We start from the raw sequence: 11,170 nt of genomic DNA on the forward strand, positions 1-11,170 counted from the left end.
GTCTAGGGTAATGACTAAGAAAAAAAGCTACTGTTAACATTTTAAAGTATTGATTGTTTAGAGAAGTGATGAAGAGAGAAATACATTATTGAACTGCTCTCCATGAAATTGGCCGTCGTGCATTGCTGGTGGTAATTCAGTGAAAGTTAACATTGATTTTGAGATTTGCATGGAAGGGTTAAAGCCTAAGTTGGATCTAGTTTTATTGTTGAATAATCTCCTGAAATGTCAGAAAAATGACACCTTCAAACTGCTTCATTCCTCAACCAGCATCCAAAAAACCCCAAAGATGCTCCATTCACTGCCAAAAATGATAAAGAAATGCAGAAAGTCTAAAAAACTCAATAAGCTTGAACCTCGAGATATTTGACATGTTTATTGAAGACATGACTAAAACACGAAAAAGACCATTAAAATAGCTGACAGTTTCCTCTTGATGGACTGACTGTAGCAGCTTTAAATTAGTTCTATCTTTAAATTAGCCCATTATAAAAGGGGTTCTAGCTTTGGCCACTTCTCTCTACCACTAGCTTTTCTTGCTTTGAGCCATTCATTAAAATCACTGCATACTGAGAGGAACCTCTTCCACAAAAGCTGCAGGAAATATTCCAGTGTTCCCGTTACACTGGCCCTCCAACCAGTCCTGGTTAACTAAAGAAATGGAAAATAAAACATGGATTAAAACTTCAAATATTATGCTATATTAAAAACCAGTAAAAGGAAGGAGTAGTACCTCTAGAGAGGAATATGATTTTGTCTCCTTCATGAAAATTGAGATCTTCTGGATTTGAAGACTCGTAGGAGTGAAGGGCCACAAAGTGAATCTCTGTCTGAGGCTCTCCATCAGTTTGCTGAAAACAAATACATACAAACATTTGGCAGTCAGTTTTATCATTAATTCTGTTAAATCTTCTATTTTAGTCTGAAAATCTCTGATTTTTGTCGTTTGTGCAGCTCTAATACTCTGTCATAAGATTTCAAAGAAAAACAGATTTTTCTGGTCAAAACTGTCATATCCTTTGAAGTTGCAAATTACATTAAAGAGGAATTTTGATCTTTTTAAACTTGGGTCCTCTTGATATTATGAAAAGGTTCTGAAATACTCTAGAATTTCTGCAAATTGTTTCGGGCAGCAGCTACAAGATAGGCTGTAATGTTTCCAGGTAACCCCTGAAAGATTTGATCAATGAGATTCACTAAAAGTTTCACTGACAGGCTTTTCCAGCACAAAATTTGTGCAGCTGCACTAAAAACAGACTGAATGAAGCAATATCTCCACTAACTACTCCAAGCTCTTTCATAATCATTCCTAATTTTTAGCAAGATGGAATAGAATTAATATATTTTTAAAACTGAAAACAATGAGAATTACCCTCTTACCTCTTTGGTGTGACACCACAGAGTGATGCGTCTGCCTTTTGCACGACTCCACACATTCTCCATGTCTGAGTCTGCATTGATTACACTTTGTTCTGTTTCCTCAGAGGTCAGACTAAAAAGATTTAGAATCAGAAACACTTCAGTAATTCTAGATGGGAAGCCTGGGCATTACTATTGCTCCAACTGAATATAAGCATTAAGTTATAGAACATAAACCTAAGAAAGAAAAAGTCAGATATGATTAAACAAACATCCCTGGATAGAGAGGTTTTACTTAAATTGGAAACACAATACACAATTTAAACTTCTTTTAAATTCTACTTTTAGGACACAGACCCTACCTTAAGGTGATCCCATTATATGGGAGATTCAGTTTCTTGCTGATTTTGTCGATCAGTATTGCATTTGAAGACTCAGCTGGTACTGAGACAGCAAAGGTGAACGAGGAGCGGACTTTAACGGTGAATGAATTGTCTGCAGGCTGCGAATCCTGGAGATTATTAGAGGACAAATCTCAAAATAAAAACAGATCTCTACAAAGTAAGGTCAAGTAATAAAAATTTGTAATGTTAAAAAAGTGCATAAATATTCAACCCCTTTAAAGAGACTGACCTAATTCAACAGATGTCCAGCCAATTGGTGCCAGTAGTCTCACAATTAATGAATGTGTCTCAGTGATTGTAGTATAAAGACACCCATGTCAGGTCACTGGCTAATCAGGATTCCTGGCTACCATTACACCATGAAGGGAAAAGAACACTCCAAGCAACTCAGAGAAAAGCTTATTGAAAAGTATAAGTCATATGATGGAAACAAAAAAATTTTCAAGGCACTGAACATCCCCGAGAGTTCAGTTAAATCCATCATCAAGAAATGGAAGAAACATGGTACGTGTAGATCTGCGTAGATCAGGCTGCCCTCACAAACTGAGTGAGCAAGAAGGAGACTAGTAAGAGAGGCCAGCAAGACACCTATGACTACTCTGAAAGAGCTACAAGCATCAGCAGCCGGGATTGGAGAGACTCTGCATACAACAACTGTTGGCTGGGCTCTTCACCAGTCAAAGCTTTATGGGAGAGTGGCAAAGAGAAAGCCACTGTTGAAGAAATCTCAGATCAAATCTAGGCCAGAGTTCACCAAAAGGCATGTGGGAGACTCCATGGTCAAATGGAAGAAAGTTCTTTAGTCTGATGACACCAAAATAGAGCTTTTTGGCCATCAGACAAGATGCCACACGCTGCACAGCACCACGAACACACCATTCCCACTGTGAAGCATGGCCGTGGCAGCATCATGCTGTGGGAGTGCTTGTCAGTAGCTGTTCCTTGAAGGCTTTTAAAGGCAGAGAGCAAAATAAAAACACAACCAGCTATGTGCAAAGTGGTCAGCAGTTTCAAATGCTGCACTGAGATCTTCAAGAATTTCAAAAAATACCTTTGGCAATGTTTTTTTTTTTTTTTAATTTCTTAATATGGTGTTTGCTTTTAATCCGGAAAAATTTTTTTTGTGAAAATACCCAAACTTATGAACTTGTGCCTAAAAGGCACTCTTACTCAGTCAGTTAAAAACACACCAGACATTTAAACCCTTCAAGTGCTATTACGGCATTGTGTATTAGGAGTGTGCAGTGTTGCTCTCATAAGCAAACTCAACAAATGAAGGATTAGAGTCAGCATACCTTTGATCGTGTCTCTCCACTTTTTTTATCACTGCGAGTACCACCTGAAACACAAAACAAGATTTTCATATTTTGACTATAATATCAAGAACTTATTTATAAAGCAGGTTTAAAAATGGATGCATATAAAAATGGATTGTTAGGTCAAACAAAGACTAGTACACAATTTAAAATGCAAGATCAGGATGCAAATACAAAATATCAACATGAATAAATGCAAAAAATATAAAGGAATAATAAAAAGATAGAACAGGTCAGTCTTGAAAAGCAGTTAAAGTAAAAAATAAATCAAGTTAAAGAAAATAAAATCTAAAGTGATGAGACTGTGATGAGTACAAAGGCAAATCAGGCTAAAACATGTCTGGTGTGTAGCCAGCCTGTCTCATCCCAGGTCAGCATGTGTCTGTATGACTTTGATTTCTAAAATGAATCTTATTACAGAATAGATAATTGCTCCTAAATTTCCTGCAGTGGCTTCGTCTGTGATGTGAAGAATACTCATTGTATTTGTAGCAGGGAGAGCACATTTGTAGTAATTTCAGTTCCTCTGAGAGGTCAGGTCACTACCTTGTTTCCTTTCAGGTCTGGTTGGAGGTTCTCGAGTTGGAGGGACAGAAATCCCTTGCTGAATGTAAGCACCATAAAAAGGAATTCAACTTCAGCCAAGAACAAAATTTCAACAAATGCCATCTGTCAAACCTGCATAGTATTAACAGTAAATTAGAAGTTAATTTATTTCCTCACCTTGTTCTGCTTTGAAGCTAACGACATCTCATAACGCTCCAGGTAGTTGTAAGGAACAAGCCCTCTCTGTGACAACCATCCATGAATGAGTCCTCTTTACACAACGTGACAAAGGATGTCCATACTTATATAAAACATTATTAAAATGCTTTCTTACTCTTTCATTGAAGACGACAGACGCCCAGTTGTCAGTTCCTTTCTGCAGCACAAACACGACGTTACCCGGCACAACAGCAAGCTCGTCACTAGTCTCAGGAACAAACTCAAACAAGACGATGTGCGGTTCTCCCTCTAAAGCCCTGAGAAAATGCAAACACATACACACAACATGCAGCTGAGGATGCACACTGGTGCTGATCATAACTATGGTATGATAAATACAGTATCTGTCCTGCTGCTGCAAGTTTAGACTGAGCTTTTAATAATATCCTCTTAAAAATTATTTCTGAATGCACATGCAGAGCGCTTAGAAACATGCAGCATAGTGTTTTTACCTTGTGGCTTTAGCTTTATCTGTATTTCGTTTTATATAATCTGAAGGCTGCCACCCAGAATTATCATGAAACATCCGTGCACTGCAGTAACTGTGAAGGTCTCTCTCTCTCTTTTATCATTTCAGTAATAATAGCATGTATTTTGGTTAGGGTTAGAGCATCAAAAGTGCCTGTTGTACCTCAGAACCTCAGGTTCTTTAGGGTGAACTGGACCATCTTCTACCTGTCAGGTGTAAACAAAGGCACAAAGCAATAAATTCAGTCATCAGTTCTGTAAATATGACTCAGCATAGTTACAGCTGTTAAGAGGAAGATCTACATCAATGCCAAAGGGCACAGAATTGGGTACTGATGCTTGAAGTGTGTCCCACCCATAACTTAGTCTGACAAGCCAAAGTGAAGCAGAACATTGGGCCATTCATTATTGTTTGTCAATAAATGAAAACACAAGAAAAAAAACTCCTTTCTGCCACAAATCCAACTAACTGGTGGAGAGATGTAGACTATAGGCAAGAGCTTATACTCATGAGGAGACATTTAAAAAAATCCATATTTCATTTTGGAAATAATATTATTGGTTAATTTTTTTCTGTTTTAGTTGCTAAAGAAGAGCCAAGAACATTTTACCTGTGGTTGTAACGGTGCAAATCCAGAGAAATCATCCTGAGGAACTACAGAGGAAATGATCTGAGGAACAGAGAACAGAGAAAACACATTATTTATGTCTAATTTAGAATATTTTCCTCTAAAATGAGCTCTACTCAGTATAATGAGGCCCACATCACACTATAGATAATTTTAACAATTCACAAGATGAAGTTTCACCTTTGCTTTGCCCAGGTAGTCCTTCTTCTCCAGCTCAGCCACGTAGTGTTTATTTGGTTTGAAGAGAACTTTAGATGGGAACTCCACCAGTTTGAAAAGTTTTTGTTTCTGTGGGGACATTGAACCACAATACAACTGTTTGTTGAGCGTTAATGACATGAAACACATTTTTATTGATAAGTAAATCTCACTATGTGGGACGCTTGAGCTCTCACTGTTCAGAATGATATGTGCTACATTAACTTTACATTATCAGACTTTATCAGAGCCCTGACCTGAACCCTATTCAACATCTTTGGAGCGACCAGAAAATGGCTGTTCGGCGCCAGTCGCCATCCAACCTGACTGTGTTAGGGAGGATTTGCAAAGAAAACGGCAGAAAATCCCCCAATCCAGGTGTGCAAAGCTTGTTGCATCATATTCAAAATGACTAGAGGCTGTAATCACTGTGCTTCCGTAAGTACTGAGTAAAGGGTGTAGATTAATGAGAATAAAAATGGATTTAAATGATTGTAGCATCAGGCTGCAACATAACAAAACTAGTAAAAATGAAGGTAGTCTGAATACTTTCTAACTGTATGGTAAATGATTTGTTTAAGCTTTAGCTGTTTGCAGCATGTTTCTTATCAATCCAGAATGTTATAAAGAAGCATTTTTAACACTAAATTTTCAACAGGCCATCTTAAGGCTAGTTTCATTTGACTGCTTGGAAATTATGTAAGAGCATCTACAATGTGGACAGGCTGAGTGAATAAGCATTACTTCTTTGCATAAAATCTTCTGCAATTTATACCAATAAAGTCCAACTTTCACAATGTTTTGATGTGAAAGCTTATACTGTGATGATGATAAAACTGAGATTTATTGTGCAGCACTTCCTGCTAAGATTTGAGCTTTTGCAGTCATCACCTTTCAGTGTTACAATATCATTTGGTAGACGCTGCTGTCTGAGTGCATAGCTTTCTCTAAAGAGCTGGGTGTTTAGCTTTTTCTTTGAAAGTAGAAAGGGACTCTGTGGATCGAATGGAGTTGGGCAATTCACTCCACCAATCAGGGACAACAGAGAAGAAGAGTCGAGGTAGTGACTTATGGCCCTGATGTGATGGAAGTACTAGCTGGGATAGGCTCCAGCCTCCCGTGACCCCAAATGAGATACGCCGTGTAGAAAATGGACGGATGCCTACACTTAAACTATTGAGGAGTGTCACAAAACTTCATCCTGAGACTAAAGGGAATGGATATTTTCTTAAACTCAATACGATTTGCATGAAAGCTGAATATCTGTAAATCTCACTGATAGTAACCAAACCACTGAAAATAGTAAAGCAGCGAAATGTTTTTTTGTTGCTGGTTGTCATTCCTTGTTGGCCTGAGGACTGAGTGTTTTACTAAATAATGTCATGTTCACTGACCAGTGTGGACTCCAGCGCTCGGTCAATGACACTGAGCTTGTTCTCCGTCTTAAAGTCGAGAGCTTTCACAAGGTTCTCCTGAGCTTTCTCCCAGTTTCCCAGTTGAGCCTCAGACAGAGCCATGTTATGAAGAACCTGCAGCCAGATACAGTCTTATTTAAAATTGTGGCATTTTAAATCCCCTATGCAAACAGAAGGATGAAGAAAAAAGCTGGACATCTGATGTAATGAATTTTAAAGGATTTAAAAGTGTAAAATTCTGCTTCAGACATCAGTCGAGCTGTTTAGAAACGGTCCAAAGTGAATGTGTATTTCTTTAGTAGAAAGGGAAAAAAAGGGGAATTGTGTTTACATGTTCTTACCTCACATGCATATAGTTTGTATCTGAGGCCAAGAGCTTTGTAGTCGATCAGCTGGTTTCCTCTCAGGGTTTTGAAGGCGTGTTTGAAATCACCTAAACTCTCCTCAAACCTTTGAATATAAAGAATACATCTGTTAACTTTTGACAGATGAGAATTGGAGTGGAGATTAAAGCTCGGCTGAGTCTAATATACAACATTTTTAAAATGTCTATAAAAGTATTCATCCCTTGATTATTTTACCTTTTTAGTGGTTATATAAATCAGTCATGGTCAATGTAATTTGGCTTTTTTCAACAAAAAAATGACACCAAAAAAAACAAAACTCTTTAATGTCAGAGTAAAAGTAAATGTATACATCATACTATATTTTGCCACATTCGTTTTACCCTCTACCTTTACAAGCCTTCCTGAGAAGCTTCCCCACAGAATGATGCTGCCACCATCGTGCTTCACAGTGGGGATGGTGTGTTTGCAGTGATGTGCAGCCTTTGTTGTCTTGTCTGATGGTCAAAAAGCTCCATTTTGGTCTCATCAGACCAAAGAACTTCCTTCCACTTAACCATAGAGTCTCCCACATGCCTTTTGGTGAACTCTGGTCCAGATTTGATCTGAGATTTCTTCAACAATGTCTTTCTTGTCTTTCTTTTTGCCGCTCTCCCATAAAGCTGGCGAAGAACCTGGCCAACAGGTGTTGTATGCAGAGTCTCTCCCATCTCAGCTGCTGATGCTTGTACCTCCTTCAGAGTAGTCATTGGTGTCTCGATGGCCTCTTTTACTAGTCTCCTTCTTGCACACTCACTCAGTTTGTGAGGACGGCCTGATCTATGCAGAATTACACATGTGCCATGTTTCTTCCATTTCTTGATGATGGATTTAACTGAACTCTCGGGGATGTTCAGTGCCTTGAAAATTTTTTTGTTTCCATCATATGACTTATACTTTTCAATAAGCTTTTCTCTGAGTTGCTTGGAGTGTTTCTTTGTCTTCATTGGGGTAATGGTAGCCAGGAATCCTGATTAACTAGTGACTGGACCTTCCAGACATAGGTGTCTTTATACTATAATCACTGAACTCAGGTGATCCCCTTTTCACTAATTGTGTGACTTCTAGCACCAACTGGCTGGACATCTGTTGGATTAAGTCAGTCACTTTAAAAGGGGTGAATATTTATGCAGTCATTTATTTTACATTACATATATTTTACTAATTGACATTTGACATTGACATTACTTTGTAGAAATCTGTTTTCACTTTGACATTAAAGAAGTTTTGTAAAAGTTTTTGTCAAAAAAAAGCTAAACTATATATATATATATAAAAATTATCACTATCCATTGGGATGGCAGATTCTGTTCTCTGCCTTAGTTTATAAGAAGTTAGTTTTAAAATACTGGAAAAAACAGAGGCTCCTTCTCTATATGCATGGAAAGGATTGATGAGATATTACTTGACAACAGAAAAGACACTAGCTGAAGATAACAATAAGGTGAAACAATTTAATGATGTATGGAAACAGATTCATGAAGCATTGTGAAATTCGAATTATTGAAACATTCAATTTTACAATTATGGGGTAAAGGGGGGCATCAGTGGAGAACACAGGACAGGGACCAATGTTAAGTGTTGTGTGTATGTGTGTATGAGGATATGTACAGGTGTACAGGGTGATTCTTGTTGGGGGTATGAGACTGCAGGAGTGGTATATGGATTTAAATGTTGTAATTGTTTACTGTGTGTTTTTTATGTTGGTGTATAAATGTATAAATGTTTCATGTTATTCTGACACCACTGTGGAAGAATGTAGATTGTGTTATATTGTTATGTTATGTTATGGTATGTTATGTCATGCTATTGTACTGTTCAGAAAAAAAGGCTATGTACCCTGTGGTGGGAAGCATGAAAATTAATAAAAAATAACTTTATAAAAAAACAAAACAAAACAAAACAAAAAAGCTAAATTATAGTGATTTATGACATCAATAAATGGGTAAAACATCCTAGGAGGTGAACAGTTTTTATAAGCACTGTAAATCCCAATGTAAAATAGGACAAGGACTGTCTCAGCCCCAGAAATAAAACTTTTACACAAGGCTATTTAAAAAAAGGCCTTGTGTTAGGACTTAATTGCTGCAAACATATATGTAAAATTTAGACAGCATCCGGACTTTATCTGAAACTGTTGATAGTTTTTTCTTTTCTTGACTCAGAAATAGTTTCATCTCTTTTTTAAACCGATGATATCTAAATATTTTGGCAATCCCAAAACATAAACGCAGACATTTATTAGGATAACAAGAGTATCTTGCCTCTTGGTTCTGTAAAATGTTATTCCTCTTTGAAAGAAGGCAACGGCAAGGTGCTCGTCTTTTCCTATGCTGCAATCGAAGGCCTGTGAAATAAAAGAAAACTGTAACTTCCTTAGGAAGAAAAGAGAAACAGTGACTTCTTCTTTTTCAGTGACTTGCACTTTTACACATAAAAATGTCACAGCATTTCATCCCTGCTTTATCACCTAAATCCTGTCATGGTTTTACTCTTTAGTACTATTAAGAAATAAAAATATAGAGATGTGTATGTTATGTTGGATTGTATTTACCTTCTCAGCAGCTTCCAGGTCTTCGTTGAGAAGCTGAAGGCAGCCAATGTCAAAATAGATTTTGGAGTTTGGTTCTTGGATAGAGAGAAAGATCCTCAGAGCGTTTGACAAATCCCCTCGGTCCACATAGGTCACAGCCTCATCCCACTGACGCAGAGTGTCCAGGAAAGACATGGTGACAGTTTGAAAGCACACAGGTCTAATGATCAAGTTAAGGAAGTGCGTCTGTTTTAAACCAATGAGAATAGGAAGTGAGTCAACTCTATATACACAATCAGCACCACCACCTGTTTAAAGGTCTGCTTATTGTCACTTATTCACTCTACAATACAGTTCAGGTTTCATTTGATTTTCTAGGACATAACAGGTTTGACATCATTAAACCTCAAATCCAAAAAAGTCGACTGAAGCCATTATACTGTGAAGCCATGTGATGGATGTGGTATGTGATTCAGCACTGTCTTACCGAAATAGTCAAGGCCCTTCCTGAAAGAGACAATGTCTGGATGGGAGCATATGTTGCTCTAAAATCTTTATCTACTTTTTAGCATTGAAAGTTCCTTTTGAGATGTGTAAGGTGTCCACGCCATAGGCACTAATGCAACCCCATACCATCATAGATGCAGGTTTTAGAACTGTGCCAGGTTAAAAAGCTGGATGGTACCTCTCCTCTTCAGTCCGCAGCACAAAGCATCCATAATTTCCAAAAAGAATTTCAAGTTTTGATTCCTCTGATGACAGAATAGTTTTCCATCTTGCCTCAGTCAATTTTAAATGAGCTTTGGCCCAAAGAAGACGGCAGTGTTTCTAGATCCTGTTCACATACGGCTTCTTCTTTGCCTGATACAGCTTTAACTTGCAATTTTGGATGGCACGGCCAGCTGTGTTGAAATTATTTCTGGAAATGTTCCTGAGCCCATGCTATGATTTCCAGTACATAATCATGCCTGTTTTTACTACAGTACCATTTGTACTGAAGATTGAACTTCCAAACTGACCTTCGGCCTTGCCCCTTGTGCACAGAGATTTCTCTAGACATCTGAGTTTTCGCAATTTTATGTTGAGGAACATTTATCTAAAATTGTTCTACAATTTTTAGACGCATTTTTTTTGCAGAATGGTGAACCTCTGCCCAACTTTACTTCTGAGAGACTGCCCCTCTAAAATGCTCTATTGTTCTATTATGAATCAAACATGGTTTTAAGATATTTGCAAATCATTGCATACTGTTTTTATTAACAATTTACACCGTGCCCTAACTTTTTTTGGAATTGTGGTTGTAATTGTAATTGTTTGCTCTATATTTCTCGGTTCTCTATTTTGTTGCATTGCGACAGGGCACACCTGGAAAACAGACCTTGGTTTCAGTGGGTTATCTGCTAAAATAAAAGATACAAAGATAAAAAGATTTGACAACTAGTACACCAAAGTAGCATGCTTCAAACGTTTGCGAAATACTTTTCTGAAACACGGTCAAATGGAGCCTGCCAACCCTCACATCCCATTTCTATAGGTTTCACTATCTTACTGTAAATTCTAAGACAACCACGCGACTTCTAGAAGGAACTATTAATACTTTTTAATCCTTACCTTCATCAAATTTCCTCATGTGTACCCCAAAGTAAATAAAACTCTTATTTTTAAAGGAAAGTGACGTATTTCCGTTATTGATGTGGACA

The 11,170-nt window shown here is 37.6% G+C and overlaps 1 protein-coding gene across 2 annotated transcripts; it reads right to left on the reverse strand.

The window, feature by feature from the left end:
• Window positions 1-361: 361 nt before the first annotated feature.
• Window positions 362-11,153, reverse strand: ncf2 (neutrophil cytosolic factor 2). Of its 2 annotated transcripts, none has more exons than XM_041814310.1 (16): window positions 11,082-11,153; window positions 9,492-9,638; window positions 9,202-9,284; window positions 6,896-7,004; window positions 6,534-6,668; window positions 5,122-5,229; window positions 4,924-4,983; window positions 4,476-4,519; window positions 3,960-4,101; window positions 3,803-3,868; window positions 3,626-3,683; window positions 3,059-3,102; window positions 1,722-1,870; window positions 1,381-1,492; window positions 734-851; window positions 362-651 (listed from the first exon to the last, which is right to left on the reverse strand). In XM_041814310.1, the coding sequence occupies exons 1-16, from the start codon at window positions 11,085-11,087 to the stop codon at window positions 560-562; spliced, it is 1,473 nt and encodes a 490-aa protein (XP_041670244.1). In that variant the 5' UTR covers window positions 11,088-11,153; the 3' UTR covers window positions 362-559. The 2 variants fall into 2 exon arrangements, with proteins under 2 accessions (XP_041670244.1, XP_041670243.1); XM_041814309.1 differs by having other exon boundaries at window positions 9,492-9,716; window positions 11,082-11,127.
• Window positions 11,154-11,170: the final 17 nt, after the last annotated feature.

Source organism: Cheilinus undulatus, linkage group 19 (assembly GCF_018320785.1).
Source record: "Cheilinus undulatus linkage group 19, ASM1832078v1, whole genome shotgun sequence".
Lineage (NCBI taxonomy): Eukaryota > Metazoa > Chordata > Actinopteri > Labriformes > Labridae > Cheilinus > Cheilinus undulatus.

What these genes read in the sequence shown, in the direction of transcription:
- ncf2 (XM_041814309.1), bottom strand. An exon ending in ACATTTTACAGAACCAAGAG is followed by an intron (nt 7,005 to 9,201) that starts GCAAGATACTCT and finishes TTATATTCAAAG; the next exon opens with GTTTGAGGAGAGTTTAGGTG. An exon ending in CAGACCTGAAAGGAAACAAG is followed by an intron (nt 3,103 to 3,625) that starts GTAGTGACCTGA and finishes TTTGTGTTTCAG; the next exon opens with GTGGTACTCGCAGTGATAAA.